At 46.3% G+C, this 18897-nt stretch overlaps 1 protein-coding gene and 1 long non-coding RNA gene across 5 annotated transcripts in view; one reads left to right on the top strand and one right to left on the bottom strand.

Moving 5' to 3' along the window:
• Positions 1-6803, bottom strand: part of FBH1 (F-box DNA helicase 1) — a 37287-nt gene extending 30484 nt beyond the window's left edge. For 2 of the 3 annotated variants that reach the window (XM_065920890.1, XM_065920893.1), the window contains exon 1: positions 6625-6803. In XM_065920890.1, the coding sequence (XP_065776962.1) occupies position 6625 (1 nt within the window). In that variant the 5' untranslated portion in view covers positions 6626-6803. Of the gene's footprint in view, positions 1-6530 lie in introns of all 3 variants that reach the window. The other variant, XM_065920891.1, reaches the window with a different exon arrangement.
• A 289-nt stretch (positions 6804-7092) lies between these two features.
• On the top strand, positions 7093-18389 carry LOC136159112 (uncharacterized). Of its 2 annotated transcripts, none has more exons than XR_010661405.1 (4): positions 7093-7202; positions 7450-7705; positions 13170-13255; positions 14820-18389. It is a non-coding gene; the product is annotated as an uncharacterized lncRNA (long non-coding RNA). The 2 variants fall into 2 exon arrangements; XR_010661404.1 differs by having other exon boundaries at positions 14785-18389.
• The last annotated feature ends 508 nt before the right edge of the window (positions 18390-18897 follow it).

The following is an 18897-nucleotide window of genomic DNA, read 5'->3' as shown; positions in this document are numbered from 1 at the left end:
AAGAGGAATGGAAGGACATGATACTTGCTGGTGGGCTTTCCGAACTCTGTGAGGCTCCAGAAGGGTCCAGCAGAATCTTCTCCAGGCGGCAGTGGGCACTTGTGCCTCTAGAGCTGAGCACAGTGTCATATCCCTTAAGTCATGACAGAAAAACACTGGGAAAACAGGAAAGCCATTTCTCAAACAAGATTTTGCCCATCCCATGCTGCTTTTCCTGTGACGGCTCTCTTACAGCGAGATGCCTCATAGATCCTCCACTGCCGAGGCCCCGTTTCTAGGGTCGCCCCCACCACCACTCCACCCTGCTTGGCAGACAACTGGCACTGCAGGTGTGGGTCCCAGTCCTTGTGTCTGACTCTCAAGTGGTGAGTACCTGGAGCCCTCTGCCAAACACCGTACTCTTCACCCTGATGACTGTCATCACCCCACCGCCCCCTCAGGTCAAGTGCACAGTCGAAGACTAGATTCTCCTCAGCCCCCTGGAATGATCATTACTATACTGATCATCACTAAACCTGCACAAGACACTCCCAGCCCTGAGAAGGCAGGGAACACACCCCTTCGACTTCATCCTCAAAGCACTCAGCATGACACTCTGCATATCTGAGCTACTCCAACGCTGGCTGAACAAGAAGTGCATGCTCAGATGCCTCAATTCTGCTGGAATCTGCCTGGCTTCATTTTCCCATCCTCCCGATTACAAGACATTTTATAAGACAAGTTGCCCAAAGCGGAACAGGGTGCTCCCCATTTCGTGGTGAAGATGGCCCGTTCCCTCCCTCCTCGGCACACAACTGGTCCACGCCTCCCTGTTGTGCCGGGAGCTGGGGCCCCAGGGAACACGCATGGAGGAATGTGCACCTCTCCCAAGCCCGGCCCGTAAAGCCTATCCTGCCCCCTCCTCCGCGCTCTAGTCCCGTCCAGGAAACAGGAAGGTGACCCCAGGGAAACCTGGAGGCCACACATTCAAAAAGGAAGACCCTCCAACAGCCTGGGTCCTTGGATTACTGCTTTAAAGAGCACCAGTACTTACTGGTGGCTCAGTTGGTAAAGAATCTGCCTACAATGCACAAGACCTAAGCTCGATCCCTGGGTCGGGAAGATTCCCTGGAGAAGGAAATGGCAACCCACTCCAGTACTCTAGATTGGGAAATCCCACGGACAGAGAAGCCTAGTGGACTACAAACCATGGGGTTGCAAAGAGTCAGATTTGACTTAGGGACTAAACCACCAGAGTCCACCCCCATAACACTCACACACACGCACACCCCCTACAGTCACCTGAAACTGCTACAGGACAGAGAAACAAGCTGGAGTCCTGAGGTCACTGTGTGTTTGGATCTGTTTGTTATTGACGTCATGCCCACCCTAACCATTCCAGGGTCACCTGAAATTCCAGGGTCACCAGGGACACCAAGTCACTTTTTTGCATTCCTAACCTTCATTAATCAGAATTTATACCAAACAGGCCTCCAAGATGTGCAGGTTACAGACCTAAATGGACACACTGAAGATAATAAGTGCCTACAACTCCTGGAGAAAAAGATTATTAAATAAAAATGTGAAAAAGGAAAATCAAGGTAACTCTCTGGCACAGGGGCCTGATGAGAGCGACAGCTCCTAACAAGAGGCGCACTGGGAGGTTTCACCAATCAAGAGAAACCCAACCTCATCCCGTTCGCTGCCACAAGCCTCTTGCCCTTCTCAGAGAGGCTCCGTGCAGGTTGAGCAGACACCTTCTTGTTTCTGGCAAGACAGAGGAGGTGCGCTGCGGCAGGCCCGTTGTTACCAGGAGTTGGGTACTTCACAGGTCAAATGGGCCCTGGGAGATCTAAGAGCCCAATCTCAGCAGCATGGATGGTGGTGGTCCCCAACCTCAGTGAGACAGAAAGTATTCATTCAACGCGGGCAAGGCTGTGCACCAGTGAAGCCACCCGGTATGTGTCTGAGACATGTGCAACGATGACCTGAACAACTATGTATTTAACACGAGTTGTCCACATACAGACTGGTGTTATTACTATAATATGTTTAACACGTTCCCTGATAGCTCAGTTGGTAAAGGATCTGCCTACAATGCAGGAGACCCCAGTTCATTCCTGGGTTAGGAAGATCCACTGGAGAAGGGATAAGCTACCCACTCCTGAATTCTTGGGCTTTCCTTGTGGCTCAGGGATAAAGAATACAGCCGCAATATGGGAGACCTGGGTTCAGTCCCTGGGTTGGGAAGATCCCCTGGAGAAGGGAAAGGCTACCCACTCCAGTATTCTGGCCCGGAGAATCCCATGGACTGTATAGTCCATGGGGTCGCAAAGAGTCAGACACGACTTGCACTTTCAAACCACTGTTTAGGTGTGTATCAACATGTCTTCTGCCCCTAAATGAAAGCTTTACAGTCAGGTGGGAGGGAGGAGAAAGGCACCTATAATATTAATGAAATGAACGAATGAATGAAAGGAACAAATGTACCAACTACGGCACTGCCCTCTGGAGAAGCTGAGGTTGTCTTCTTCGGTTTTGATATCCTACGCTATCTCAGTGTGCCAATGAGCTTCATAGCTTTCAAAGTTCTTTCACAAATTCTCATCTGTCTTCTGCACAACCCTGTGATTGCGCCATGATGAAACTGAGGCTCAGGGAAAACTTGCCTGAAGTCACAACAGTTGTAGGTGATAGATACAACTTAGGCCTTCTGACTCCTCGAATCCAGAGTTCTCTCTATGGAAGGTAATAGTCTCAGAATTTCCCTGGTGGTCCAGTGGTTAAGACTCCATGCTTGCTTCCACTACAGGGGACGCAGGGTTGATCCCTGGTTGGGGAACTAAGATCCCACATGCCGTGTGGCCAAAAAACAAAAAAAGGAAGATAATATTCTCCTTTTCAAATCCACCAGAAAGACTCAAAGCAGCTTCTAAAAACCTCAGGTTTAAATTCTCTGTCCCTTTTTTAGAAACCACTGTGGAACATCATAACCAAAGATCCAACTTCCAGTACTTAGAAAACCTAAGTGTAAGGAGAGTGGAAGTGTTAATCGTTCAGTCGTGTCTGACTCATTGCAACCCCAAGGACTGGAGCCCACCAGGCTCTTCTGTCCATGGAATTCTTGAAATCAAAAATACTGGAGTGTGTAGCCATGCCCTCTTCCAGGGAATCCTCCCGACCCAGGGATCGAACCTGGGTCTCCTGCATTACAGGCAGATTCTTGACAGTCTGAGCCACCAGGGATGCTCATCAGGAAAGTGTAAACATGATACCACTAAATACTATACACTCAAAATGGAAAAAGCTCTCAATATTTTTTAGTTCATTGGAAGTTTGAGCTGTACAAGAAGCAAACGTGCTAGCTCCTCCAAGGACTCGCTCTCAATGTAGAGCCAGGTCCCTGCTTCCCTACAAACCCAAAGGCCCACACTCACAGGTCCTCACTTAGGTTCTCTAACGCCTACAAATACCTGCTCATAGAACAGCAACCACTTAATACAGCAAGTGAAGATGGAGAGAGCTTTTCTTCCTATGTGTGTTTCAAGAATGGAGGAAGAAAAGAAAAACAAGAAAATGATCATGATGTACAGACTAGACTGTATTTCTACAGATTTGAAAGGCTTTTTCTACTGTCAATTCATCCCACAACCACGTGTAAGTATCTATGATGCCTCAGATTCATAACAAACACCTCGAGGGCTTCCTTCTTGGCATCTCTGGGGTCACATGCTATTTGAGACACTGCAGATTTAAAAATGAATGATTTCACCTGTCCATAAGGTAGCTCTCAAAACACACACAAATTACTATACATAAGGCACAACAGGCATGCACTTATGAAATGCTATGGAAGTAAAGAAAAGTGACCAGTTAGGAATGATGAAAGAGGCTTTATGAAGAGACCAGCCTCGCAAGATGAGCAGGATCCAGGAACGCACAGCAGTGGTGTGAAGTTGGGTTTCCTCACACCAAGAGAGAGGCTCACAAGGATGAAAAAGGAATTTGGAAACACAGAGTACAAAGGCCCTCAAGTATAATGCTAATGAACTTGGACTTTATCTTAGAGGGAGTCAGAGAATTATCTCACATTTCTAAGTGGGGGGTCAATGCCTGGTCAAATTTACACCTTAAAATGGGAACTCGGAAGGCAGGCAGAGGCTGAGCAAACATGCAGATTGTCACGGAAACAAGGCAGAAAGTCACTTTGCTAACAGAGGCAAGAGTTGGTCAAGGACTGAGGGCAGCAGTGGCAAAAACAGGGAGAAGGGGAAAGTGAAGACCAAAACTGGACAGGAGAGATCAGAACAGAAAACACAACACAGGTAACTGACATTTCTAGCCAGATCTCAGTGGTAACATCATTAACCACGCTGAGGAGTAAAGAAGAAATCGTGTTTACATTTTAATCACTTCTTCCAGGAGTCAAGGGAGAATGAAAGCTTTCAGTTTTGAAAATGCTTGTTTTGTTTTCAAATTATCTGTCGAATGGCAGGTTAAGCTCCAGGAGGTACTCTGAAATAGGAAACCAGCCCTCAAAACATCTGTAAATGACAGCTGGAGACATAAGATTTGAGGTGCTTTGGTGAGATGCTCTAAGAGCAGACGATTCCACAGTCTGATGAAGACAGAATTCACAATCTTTAAATAAAATCAGCTTAGGAAGGACAGAGGGGGACAATAAGCAGAGAGAGAGGATGACAACAAATCTGAAATTAGAACTCTAAGTCCATGAACAAGAGTCTAGTGCTCATACACTCAAAGGCCACAAAATATGTCAACCCATCAGGACCCCCTCTGATGACAACTGAGGAATGCAATGGAACCATGAAAAAAAAAAGAGAGGAAAGGGAAAGAGGATAGCCAAGTAGCAACAATGCCAAGGCAAGCCACGGGAGAAATGAATTACTACAGGGCACACCACAAATTCCACACACCTACACAAAAGGGACCAGCAGACAAACGGGGAAACCAGTTAGACCACAGAACATCCCCTTCTGCAAGCATATTGTCAAGATCTGTCGCCTGAACAGCAAGCTTTCGCTCTAGAGAATCTCAGGCGCTGTGAATAGATCCACATACACTGTCCTCTAGTTGTTGAAAGGGGGATACAGGCCAAAATCAGTTCCTAAAGAAGACAGAAGGGGGGCTTCTCTGGTGGTCCGGTGGCTGAGACACCACACTCCCAATGCAGAGGCTGGGTTCGATCCCTGGTCAGGGCACTAGATCATGCATGCCACAACAAAGACCTGGTGCAGCCAAATTAAAAAATAAAATACTCTTAAAAAAAAAAAAGGACACAGGAGGAGGAGAATTGCCTGTGAGACACCAGTTAAATAACCAAACATCTGAATTTAAAATATTCTGTCCCATACTGCAAATACGTGTTTTGCTTTTCAAAGCAAGGAAACTGGAGGCTTAACCCAAGAAAAGGTGGAAAGTGAAAGTGAAGTGAAAGTTCCTCAGCCCTGTCCTGCTCCTTGCGACCCCATGGACTATACATACAGACCATGGAATTCTCCAAGCCAGAATACTGGAGAATACTTTCCCTTCTCCAGGGAGTCAACTGGTAATAAGGATCGGGCGGGGGCGGGTGAGCAGCAAAAAGTGTGTGGAGCTACCAGATATCGCAGATATCGCAACTTCCACTTGCACCAATACCAACGGCTGCAGTGAGAACAACGCCTGGCATTTCCTAAAACTTTGTGAACCTTAAAGAACTTTCATGTCTTCCTTTTTTGTTTGCAGTGATGAGACAGAAGGGAACCATAACTTTGGTAAAGGTGATACTGGACCTGATTCTGTCTCCAAGGGCTATTCTTACTACTCAGTTTAATCAAATTCAATCCGCTCATGAGCAAAATGAGCTTGCTTTCACGTCAGAGATCTTTTTTCATTTTATCTTCCTTATTTGAACAGGTTGCCAGGCACGAGCATGGCGGCTACCATCCTTCCTTCCAGAGATCTTTATCCTCCCGTGGGAAAATCTCTAACTTCTTCAGGCCTCAATTTCCCCACCTGCCATGAGGCCTTACAGGCTTGTTTGCGGATGAGATAACTAACGTAAAGTATTCTGTAAACCACAGTGCAATACAAGATGCAAAATATAACAATTTCCAGGCCTGAAAAGCAGAGCTGCTCCCATTTTCCCTCAGAAGGAACAGAAAACACCAGGAGGGTTAAACGACGAGCACCTCGGAAGATCAGGTAGAGAAGTCAACACCGACCCTCACGTCCGCCACCACCCCGCACAGCTTGCTCAGAACTCAGACTCTGCACCAGCTCCAGGCCCTCCCACATTACCCCCGTTTTCCCAATATTCAGGTTAGGGGGAGGGCAACTGCAAATACAAGAGGCAAAAGGATGCCACAAAATGACTCGCCCAAGGTCAAAACAGATGAGCAGCAGGAAAGAAAATGCTGGCTGCCCACGGCCGAGGCCACGTTCTGGCCACGTTCCGGCGACGTCCACATCACCGACAGCGCCCCGGCCTGCCGCGTTCTCATCGGCCCTGGCCCCAGCCCGCGCTCCACCATCCCCGAGGACCGTACCTCGCAGAGACCAGACCCGCTAAAGACCCCAGAGACTCAGCCTCCACGCGACCGGGCCCGTCCGCACCCCCACCACGCCGGCGGCCTCACGCACTATGGCGATTCGCATCGGGGCTCCCGCCGCCGCCGCCGTCGCCTCAGGTCCCAGGCCACCCGGGCTCCCGGTCGCGGCTTCCCAAAGGCAGTGCGAGCCCCTGCAGGCCGTGGACTTCCTCCACCAGCACCGCCGCCGCAGGGCCGCAAAGAGCCCGCTGCCGACGCTGACGGAATGCATCCCCGGCCAATTGAAGCACTCAAGAGGAAGGGCGCACTTGACGGACAGCTGCGGTGGCCAGTCGAGACGCTCAACCACTCTACTGCTAGCAGGCCCCGCCCCGTCTGCGCTTCCGCCAGGGCGGAAGAGGCGAGCAGTAACTTTCCCAGAGTTCCTCCGAACTTAGGGACTCACCGAGGGGCCGCGGCCGGCGAGATGGGCGGGGCCAAGAGTGTGGGCGGGACCTGCCGCGGAGGGCGGGGCCAAGGCTATGGGCGGGACCGGTCGCGGAGGGCGGAGGCGGGGCCGCACGGGCCCCACCCCGTCCTGGCGGGCTCGCACCGCCTGTGACCGGACCTGCGGTGGTTGTCCCCGGGGTTCACCTAATCTTTCTCCTCAAAGTGAAACCAGTGCGGGCGGTAATCTCCGCGCCTGCGTTCGCAGCGGCCCGTGGGTCGCGTGGTCAGCCCGGAACCTGAGGGTTGGGGGTGAAGATCGGGGCGTCTGGGGAAAGGCCCTGACAGGCAGGGTGGGGCCGGGGGAGGATCTCGGAGGCGGGGCCCGGAGGAGGCGGGGCCCGGAGGAGGCGGGGCGGGCCGGGGCGGGTCGCGGGGGTTCCCGCCGTACCCGAGCCTGTGGCCTTGACACTCGCTTCGGGGTCCGCAGCGGCTGTGCTGGTAGGTGCCGGATGAGAGGAGCTGTACGCGACTGGGCGCGCGGGCTTCGCGGGGCCTGCCCCGAGATACCCTCCTGCACACGTTACGCGCCACAGCCGCTGGGACATCTTGGCCTATCTGGTTGACACCTGGGACCTGGACATCGAGGCCGTCAACCAGGACTACAAGCGGGCTCTCTCTGCACGACGCTGCCTCCATGGGACATCCGGACTGCGTGCTGTACCTGCTGGCCCGGGGGGCCGCCGGTAAGTGGTGGGCCTTGCAGACAGACCCCCACCCTTTCCTGCCGATCTTAGATTCCCACTCTTGGTCAGCCTCCACACCATAGCCTCTGAGGCTTCCCCTACAGAACATCATTGCTGTCCTTGTGGGGTTAGCTGCTCCAGTCTTCTGTTTCAGACTGCCTCCCATGATAGAGCAGAGAGCTGTAACGAACATGTTCAGATCCCCTGGAGAAGGAAAAGGCAACCCACTTCAGTATTCTTGCCTGGAGAATTCCATGGACAGAGGAGCCTGGCAGGCTACAGTCCATGGGGTCGCATAGATCAGGACACTACTTGAGCGACTCTCACTCACTCACTGCCTATAGCGTGGGTCCCAGGCGTGATGTTTGCTGGAAACATCTCGCTAAATGATTATTGCACAGATGACATTGTTCTAATTTTCTGTTTTGAAATTCCTAGTTATAGCTTGTCAGAAATCTGCAAAGACAGCTGGGAAGTCCCATGCACCTTTTCCCCATCTTGCCCCAAAGTTAATGTCTTACAACTAGAGTACAATCACAAGAAGAAACTGACACTGCTATGACATTGCTACTTACATGAGTAAGGGCCCTTACTCACATTTCACAGGTATATGGATGAGCACAGGTGTGTGGGGTCCTCTGTGCAGTTTTATAACATGACCGCCACAGTCACTATGCTCACCTGTAACCATTATACAAAGCAATTGCATTCTGTTATTAATAGATGCACACAATCTTCAGTACTAACGGTCCACCTCCTTAGACATTTGAACACCTGAAAATTCATACCATAATAAAGTTCCTGAATGAATCCACAAGGGATTCCTCATCTTACATAAACAAGAAGAGCATCAGAAAGATACACAGCTAAATAAAGCGCATCTTGCCCACTGGCATGGGGGAATACGCCTGCTTACGTTTGAAGTTTGGGCTTTGGCTGTGACTGAGCCCAAGATATTCTGCTGCTAGTAAGTTGGTCTAAAGATAGTGGAGACATATTACCTTTTTAAAAACAGTTCTGTGGATAAAGAAACAGCCTCCCTAAACAACCATCAGGACAGCAAGTCTCATTTGACTGTGTGCTTAGGAAGGGCAGTTACAACAAGACATTTTGCCTGTTCTCACCTTACTGGCTTTCTCATGTCCCTTCTACCCTGGATTCATTCCCTCTGTGAAGCACTTCTTCAAGATTCCAGCCTTCATGTACCTGGATTTCTCCTTTTTGATTTTTTTGTTCACTCTCATTACTACATTACCAAAACTAAGAAAACAAAACACTTAAAATACAGCAGTATATACATGACTGTCTCAAACTCACTAGCTATCCCAACAAGGACCTACTGTATAGCACAGGGAAGTCTGTTCAATGTTATGTGACAGCCTGGATAGGAGAGGGGTTTGAGGGGGAATTGTTGTTCAGTTGCTCAGTCCTGTCCAACTCTGTGTGACCCCATGGACTGCAGCATGCCAGGCTTCCCTATCCTTCACCATCTCCCAGAGCTTGCTTAAACTCATGTCCATTGAGTCAGTGATGCCATGCAACCATCTCATTCTCTGTCATCCCCTGCTCCTCCTGCCTTCATTCTTTCCCAGCATCAGGGTCTTTTCCAGTGAGTCAGCTCTTCACATCAGGTGGCCAAAGTACTGGAGCTTCAGCGTCAGTCCTTCCAATGAATATTATGGGTTGATTTCCTTTAGGATTGACTGGTTTGATCTCCTGACTGTCCAAGAGACTCTCAAGAGTCTTTTCCAAAAAAAAAAAAAAAAAAAAGAAGTCTTTTCCAAGGGGGAGAATGGATACATGTATATCTATAGCTGAGTCTCTTTACTGTTCACCTGAAACTATCACAGCATTGTTAATCAGCTATATCCCAATGAAAAATGAAAAATTCTAAGAAACAAAAAAATGAAATAGTGTTGGTAGTTAAGTAATACCAAAGCAGTCCTATTTAATCAAAGCCATGGTTTTTGCAGTAGTCATGTATGGATGTGAGAGTTGGACCATAAAGAAGAGCTGAGAGCTGAAGAATTGATGCTTTTGAACTGTGATGTTCAAAAGAGAAGACTCTTGAGAGTCCCTTGAACTGCAAGGAGTTCAAACCAGTCAATCTGAAAGGAAATCAGTCCTGAATATTAATTGAAAGGACTGATGCTGAAGCTGAAATACGAATACTTTGGCCACCTAATGTGAAGAACTGACTCACTGGAAAAGGCCCTGATGCTGGGAAAGATTGACGGCAGAAGGAGAAGGGGACTTCAGAATGAGATGGTTGGATGACATCACCGACTCGATGGACGTGAGTTTGAGCAAGCTCCAGGAGTTAGTGATGGACAGGGAAGCCTGGCTTGCTGCAGTCCATGGGGTCGCAAAGAGTCAGACATGACTGAATGACTGAACTGAACTGAACTGATTCAGGAGGAGAAGGGGATGACAGAGGACTAGATGGTTGGATGGCATCATCAACTCAATGGACATGGGTTTGAGCAAGCTCTGGGAGATGGTGAAGGACAGGGAAGTCTGGTATGCTGCAGTCCATGGGGTCATAAAGACTTGGAGAAGACTGAGCCCCTGAACGACAACAATACATAAAACAGATAACCAACAAGGACCTATTGAGATAGAGAATGGAGATATATATATATATATATATATATATATATTCATATATAACCTGATACTAACACAACACTGTGCATCGTACTTCAAGGAAATTCTTAAAAAATTGTTTCCTGCTGGAACAAGGCTTTATATCTCTTTAGAACAAATCTCTCCAACTCCTAATAAATATCTCAGATGCTAAGGGGTCATTCCTATGACTTCTTTCGATTAAATCTGCAGTTTTCTAAAGTACCTTTATTCAGTCCAATGGGTCATGAGCATTGAGGGGCCCAATGACAACCAGTAACAACCCACGAAAGAGAAGAAGCCACATTTTGTTGGTTTTCGAATCTCTAGCATCCAGCACAGAGACTAGACTCTGGACTTGGTTGGTTTTGGGTGTGCAGCTTTTGAAGGACATGATACTCATTGAACAGCCGAGGGGCAGGGGGGAATAGGACACACAGAGTATTTTAAGAAGATAGGTTTTTCTGGACTTTCACACTAGGTGGGTAACGAATGAAAAACTCCTAACTAGGAACATTCCCTCTGCCTCTTGAATCTATTTAAAACAAAGGAGGACACACTAAAAAGAAAAACTAATGGAAATGGAGCAGAACACTGTGAACACCTCCCCATGGCACCTGCCTCTTGTTTGTAGAAAAGCTTCAGCCTCTGAGGCTTTGCCCAAGTCCCAAAGAGCAAACGTAATCAGAGAAGTGAGAAAATGCTGAAAGAAATGAAAACGGTCCAAGACAAAATAACAATAGTTAAAACAGCGAAGTCAACTCCTCCTCAAGGCTGTAGATAACATTCTGAGCCATATCCTGGAGTTCTGCTGCAGATACTGAAACCCCCACCAGGTGGAAGAAGTTAACCACATGCTGACTACACCTATGTAGGCCCCAGACCAGTTGAAACCCAATGGTTGATGATACTGACTCCTAAAAACACCCACTTAGCTCACCACCAGCCAATCCAGAAGGATGTACACCAGCTATCAGGCATCTGAAACCCTCACCCCTAACGGTGCCTTTAAAAACCCTTCCCTGAATTTGGGGGAGAATGGATACATGTATATGTGTGGCTGAGTCACTCTGTTGTGCTCCTGAAACTATCACCACATTGATCATTGGCTATACTCCAATAATATAAGTTGTTTTTAAAAAATTATTTTTGTCCTTAGGAAACCTAAGCCACATATTTTTCTTTATTCTAGTTTACCAAGAAATGCATTCATTTTTTCCAAGGTCAGTTTAGATGTTTTTGTGAAGGTATATTTTAGGTGTGATTAGTATTTAAGGCAGTAATTTTGAATAAAATTGACTACCCTCCATAATGTCCATGGGTCTTATCCAATCAGCTGAAGGCTGCAAGCCCAAAGACTGAGGTTCCTCAAAGTGGAAGGATGCTTTCAAATTGTGGTGCTATAGAAGACTCTTGAGAATCCTTTGGACTGCAAGGAGAGCAAACCAGTCAATCCAAAAGGAAATCAACACTGAATATTCATTGGAAGGACTGATACTGAAGCTGAAGCTCCAATATTTGGGCCACCTGATGCAAAGAGTGATTTCTCAGAAAAGACCCTGATGCTGGGAAGGATTGAAGGCAGGAGGAGAAAGGGGCAGCAGAGGACGAGATGCTTGGATGGCATCACCGACTCAATGGACATAAATTTGAGATAACTCCAAAAGTGGAGGACAGAGGAGCCCTGAAGTCTGCAGTCCATGGGGTCGCAAAGAGTGGAACACAACTTAGCGACTGAACAACAACCGAAAAGTGGAAGGAATTCAAGTCTGAAGCATAGAAACCCTGGCTGAGTTTCCAGACTATTGTTCTGGGGATTCAGATTCAAGACTGCAACATCAACTCTTCCCTGAATCTTGTCTGCTAGCTCACTCTACAGATTTCAGGTCTCCTGACAGATGGATAGATAAATAGCTAATCCCCCACTGTATTTATTCCCCCTTTGGAGAACCTTAAAAATTCTACAGTATTCCAGCAGTGTGGCTCTAGTTATGTTTCACTATATCGAGGCAGCAGGAATATAGTTATGTTTATAATTATAGTAAAATACATTGTGGTAATCATCTTGTAAGTCCAATCATTATGTTCTACACCTTAAACTTATACACTGCTGCATGCTAATTACATCTCAGTAAAACTGGAAGATAAAAAAAAAAAGCAATTCGGGAAACAGAGATTCAGGTTATACTGAAAGAGTGTTCCAAAAAAGAGTCAGGGGTTTAGGTTTATGAAGACAAAAGGCCACAGGTTGTCAAAAATTGCCTGGTGAGAACTGTGAACGACTCTGATACAAGCCAGGAAATATTTATCCTTAGGGAATCACAAGTTATTTAGGGCAGGGGTGGTCCGAGAAGTAGCTTGAGTTTTTGGCAGATGTTCTGGAGGACTTCATTAGGACAGTAAATGATCAGAAGGTCAGATTCCATGCAGGCTGAGACATGCCTATGTCATACCCGTAATGGTCTCCTGGCTCTGTTTCAGAGAGCTCTTTAGGGAGCATTATTGTTGTTGAGTGGCTAAATCATGTTCAACTCTTTGCAACCCCATGAACTGCAGCACGCCAGGCTTTCCTGTCCTTCACTATCTTACGGAGTTTGCTCAAATTAGGGAGCGTTACTGACTCCATGGTTTTTGTTTCACAAAAGGCAGTATGAAATCTGTTCCTGACTTCTGCTGAAGTGAACAACTGTAATAGGGAAGACCCTTTTGTATTCTATTACAAGTTCAGCACTAAAGGGATGTTGCCTTTATGCTTATATTATACATAGTGGCTCATTGCTGGTAGCCCTGCCTCCCACATAATGAGCATTAAGCTGAAATACCTGTGTTTACCTTCCAGGAAACAACCTGACCAAGCCCACCTGTCAATGACTGCAGGAAAGAAATTAACACATTCCCTTCAGAGGCTGATGTGAACCAGGAAAGGTTTGACTTTACTTTCTCCTTTTAGTGTAAACCAAACCTGAATTCTAACTCAGGCAAGATGGTTCTTGGGGACATGAGTCCACCATTATCTTGATCTACCAGATTTCCAAACAAAATTGCTATTCCTTGCCCCAACAACTCATCTCTTGATTTATCGGCCCATCCTGTAGGAAGCAATAGGACTTGGTAACACAATGACCCTACCTGTGTCTAAGGCCTTCAAGTGAGTGTCAGCTCACTGGCTGGTGCTGCTGTATAGATAACAGTTTACCAGAGATCTCTTCCTTGCAGACGAGGCAAAGTCTATGCCAGTTGTAATGAGCATAACTACCTGTACTCAGGTGTGTCCTGTGGGGGAGGACAAAAACTTTATCCTTCTAGGTTCATCTGGCTGGTTAAGAAGCAACTTAACATGAGACAGATTAACAGGAGAAAAGCAAACAAAAGCTTAACAGCATGTATACATCTGTATACATGGGTGAGAACCAGAAAACCTGAGTAACTCACCAGAATGGTTGAAACCCTCACCTTAAATGCCATCTTCAGCTAGAAACAAAGGAGGATGTTGTGGGTAGTGGTTTGGGACTAGAATGTGGAGGAAGGTGATTCATGTGGAGATGGAAAAGCAAGTGTTTGGAACTCTGTAAATATTTGTAGTTCCCGTGACCACACCTGGCCCACATTTTTTCTCAGTATCTCTGGTTGTAGCTGTCTTCCTGGGCCAGGCCCTTTGTCTAAAATATTCAACATTTAAGGAGGCAGTTAAAAGAAAGACTTTGAGTCTTTTTTGTTTCTTAAAAATATTCTGCCTAAAATCATTCTCTTGCCAAAGAGACACATTTTGGGGTGACAAATTTTGCTTCCCTACAATACCCTGGATCAGGTAAAAAAGCTTAATATGGAAACCCAAGGAGGAAGCCACCTTGCTTCCCAAAATAGTCCCTAAAATTTTGGGGGACTTGCTTAGATTCCTGAATCTAAGACTTGGGGGAGTTCAGCTGAGACTAATTTCTTTTGCTCAGTACGGGTCTTGCTGATTAAATGTTGCCCAAGACAAGCCAAAAGGATTTGGTGCCCATCAAATTCAAGTTTCCTTGCACTGGTTACAGTGGCTGCTGTTGGGCCTAGAACTCTTCTAGGAACAACAGGGGTAATTGTGGGGAAATAAACTTCCCTGGGATTTCTCAGCGGTTTTGTAAAAAGCCCAGATCTTCTGAGACTCTTCAGCACAGACATCTGCAGCCGTTCATCTAGTTAATAGCTCCAACCTGAAAGAATTCATAGTCTCATCTCCCCAAGGAGCAGGGGAGACCTACAGCCCAGAGTAGGTCCCCCGAAGGTGCTCCGTCTCCCTAAGAATTTATATTTCAAGAAGGGATGAGCCCTAGAACCTTGGAGACTCCAGATCAGGCTCCTGGAGAGATTTTGTTACCAGCAAAGCCCATAAACAGTTACCAGGTTAAAAAAACAAACAAACCAAAAAACAATATTAGGAATAAAAATACTAACCTCCTTTCCCATGTGCTTAGTCTGATTTCTTTTGCTCATCGGGTGTTTCCTGCAGAGGCCTTGCTTCCGGCTCTTCAAACCCCAGTTCCTGGTGTGAACCAGCTTGGCCGATGCTCCTGCTTGGGGTAGGGGGGCTGTGTGCAGAGATGCTGCACTGGACACCTTAATGCAAGATGGCAATGAGCCCTGTGAGCCCCATTACCTGGAGCAGCTGTGCCTGCCTCTGCTCCCCAGAACCCCGCCAACTCTACCCAATCCCCCGCTGATGAGAGCCCTATGGAGCAGCCCCACCCATGGCCTGTTGGAGAGCGTGGACTGTGCAGTGGGTGCTCCACTTCTCATTTCCTTAGCTTCTCAACACAACTCACTCCATTGGCGGAGAAACATTGGGCAGAAGGACCCTTTTGGGGTGGGTACCAGCGTTACTTACATATCAAAGGCCGGAGTAAGGAGGAGATCCTTCCCAAGAGAGGAGAAAGCCGTTCTCAAGCAGCAGAGACAAAGTTTCCTACCGTCCTGCACCTGCTGGTGTGGAACAACTGACCTGCTCTCAACACACGGCCCCAGGTGCGGTCCTGAGCGAGGGGGCAACACCTGTGTGTTTACTGTGAGATATTTAATAAGGACTATGTCTCTGATTTCAATAACCTGTCTGTGCCTTCAGGATAAAAGGAACGAATACTGAAAGCCCAGCCAAAAGCAAGAGTGTCTCAAAGAGGTGAGTGACAGTGAACGCCAAGAGGAAGGAAAAATTCAGACACACAAGGACTGGAAAGGTGTGGCTTTGATTCAGTGACGCGGAAGTCATCAGTGACTTGGGAGCAGTTTTGAGGGAAAGAGAGGGAAGACAATCTAGAGTTGCTAGAGATACAGGCAAACCTTTCAAGAAGTTTGTTGTGGGACCTAAGACTGTCTGGTACAGGTGAGAGGGGAAGAGCAGAGTGAGAAATTTATAGAAAGGAGATTTGAAATCATCAGAAGATACAAATTAAATAAAAGTAGCAGGAGAAGGCAATGGCAACCGACTCCAGTACTCTTGCCTGGAAAATCTCATGGATGGAGGTGCCTGGTAGGCTTCAGTCCATGGGGTCGCTAAGAGCCGGACACAATTAAGCAACTTCACTTTCACTTTTCACGTTCATGCATTGGAGAAGGAAATGGCAACCCACTCCAGTGTTCTTGCCTGGAAAATCCCAGGGACGGGGGAACCTGGTGGGCTGCCATCTATGGGGTCGCACAGAGTCGGACACGACTGAAGCGACTTAGCAGCAGGATCACTGGGCAGTGCAGCACGGAGACCCTTGGAGAGGGTAACAGGGGAGAAGTATCATCAGTCTCATATGAAACTAGAGTTCTCCCAAGTCAGATATCTGAGAGGACAGAAAGACAAGGGGATCAAGGATTAAGTGAGCATTATTAATATGTCAGCTCTTGGAATTGTTGGGGAGGGAAAAACTTCCTCCACCCTCTGAGGTTCAGCTATTGGGAGTCTGCCAGTTAAACTGACAAAAGCAGATAACCATGAGAAAAAACATTTACATAGCTTTCCAGGAATGATGTACACATGTGAGAGTTGGACCATAAACAAGGCTGAGTGCTAAAGAATTGGTGCTTTCAAACTGTGGTGCTGGAGAAGACTCTTGAGAGTCCCTTGGACTGCAAGGAGAACGAACCAGTCAATCCTAAAAGAAATCAACCCTGAATATTCATTGGAAGGACTGATGCTGAAGCTCCAATATTTTGGCCACTTGATGGGAAGAGCTGACTTACAGGAAAAGGCCCTGATGCTGCAAAAGATTGCAGCCAGAGGGGAAGGGGGTGACAGAGGATGAGATAGTTATATGGCATCTTCGACTAAATGGACAGTGAGTTTGAGCAAACTCCGGGAGATGGTGAAGGACAGGAAAGCCTGGCATGTTGCAGTCCATGGGGTTGCAAAGAGATGGACATGACTGAGTGACGGGACTACAACAACAACATGCAGAGGTTCACAAAGAAATGTGACTTGAAGGGGTGACTACAACTGGGAGTTGATATACTACTTAATAAATGACAGGGAACAAAGGAAACTATAAGTAAGGTGAAAAGAGAGCCCTCAGATTGGGAGAAAATAATAGCAAATGAAGCAACAGACAAAGGATTAATCTCAAAAATATACAAGCAACTCCTGAAGCTCAATTCCAGAAAAATAAATGACCCAATCAAAAAATGGGCCAAAGAACTAAACAGACATTTCTCCAAAGAAGACATACAGATGGCTAACAAACACATGAAAAGATGCTCAACATCACTCATTATCAGAGAAATGCAAATCAAAACCACAATGAGGTACCATTACACTCCAGTCAGGATGGCTGCTATCCAAAAGTCTACAAGCAATAAATGCTGGAGAGGGTGTGGAGAAAAGGGAACCCTCTTACACTGTTGGTGGGAATGCAAACTAGTACAGCCACTATGGAGAACAGTGTGGAGATTTCTTAAAAAACTGGAAGTAGAACTGCCATATGACCCAGCAATCCCACTTCTGGGCATACACACTGAGGAAACCAGCTCTGAAAGAGACACGTGCACCCCAGTGTTCATCGCAGCACTGTTTATAATAGCCAGGACATGGAAGCAACCTAGATGCCCATCAGCAGACGAATGGATAAAGAAGCTGTGATACATATACACCATGGAATATTACTCAGACGAATGGATAAAGAAGCTGTGATACATATACACCATGGAATATTACTCAGCCGTTAAAAAGAATTCATTTGAATCAGTTCTAATGAGACGGATGAAACTGGAGCCCATTATACAGAGTGAAGTAAGCCAGAAAGATAAAGACCATTACAGTATACTAACGCACATATATGGAATTTAGAAAGATGGTAATGATAACCCTATATGCAAAACAGAAAAAGAGACACAGATGTACAGAACAGACTTTTGAACTCTGTGGGAGAAGGTGAGGGTGGGATGTTTCGAGAGAACAGCATGAATATTATCTATAGTGAAACAGATCACCAGTCCAGGTGGGATGCATGAGACAAGTGCTCGGGCCTGGTGCACTGGGAAGACCCAGAGGAATCGGGTGGAGAGGGAGGTGGGAGGGGGGATCGCGATGGGGAATACATGTAACTCCATGGCTGATTCATGTCAATGTATGACAAAATCCACTGCAATGTTGTGAAGTAATTAACCTCCAACTAATAAAAATAAATGAAAAAAAAAATGACAGGGAGTAGGACAAAAAGGCATCTTCTGAAAAACAGGTGACTTGGGGAAGGAGGGGCACTTATAACAAAAAACATTTAAGAAATATAAATGGTACTTTAGGAGGATATATGGGAGATAGGGGAGTTTTGTGAAAATGTCTGTCTGGCACTTGGAACTTTTCTCTCATTTTAACACTGTTTCCAAAAGTAAATTAAAGCCAATTAAAACCAATTCAAATGCATTCCTTTTTATAGCTGAATAATATACAGCTTCCTTATCCATTCATCTGTTAATGGACATCTAGGTTACTTCCATGTCCTAGCTATTGTAAATAGTGCTGCAGTGAACACTGAGGTACATGTGTCTTTTTGGAATTTGCTGTATGATGCAGGGAACCCAAAGCTGGTACTCTGTGACAACCTAGAGGGGTGGAACAGGGAGGGAGGTGGGAGGGAGGGTCAAGAGGGAGGGGACATATGCATTCCTATGGCCAATTCAAGTGAATGTATGGCAGAAACCATCACAATATTGTAAAGTAATTATCCTCTAATTAAAAATAAAAATTTTTTTTAAAAGTTAATTCATTGCAAAGGTAAAAACTAAGGCAAATCTTATTTCTCCATGAGGAAAGACTTATGAATCCATGTTTAAAGTTAAATATAGTAAGTTTTATGCCACTATTAACAGTTGTAATACCTCAAAACATTGATGGTAACCATAACAGCAATATCTAAATCTTTAGGTCTATATATAGTGATAAAAACTGGAAAATACAAAAAAAAGCTATCAGTCAATACCACTAAATATTAATGACAAGTCTGGTTGTTTGGGTGCTGTTTAAACAGCTGATATTAGGGCTCAGTTTGAGTTCATAAAGGGCCGTTCAAATGGTAAAGAATCCACTTGCAATTCAGGTGACCTGGGTTTGA

The sequence above is a fragment of the Muntiacus reevesi genome, chromosome 2, assembly GCF_963930625.1.
Source record: "Muntiacus reevesi chromosome 2, mMunRee1.1, whole genome shotgun sequence".
Classification (NCBI taxonomy): Eukaryota; Metazoa; Chordata; class Mammalia; order Artiodactyla; family Cervidae; genus Muntiacus; species Muntiacus reevesi.
This window is presented reverse-complemented; position numbering and strand designations above follow the sequence as displayed.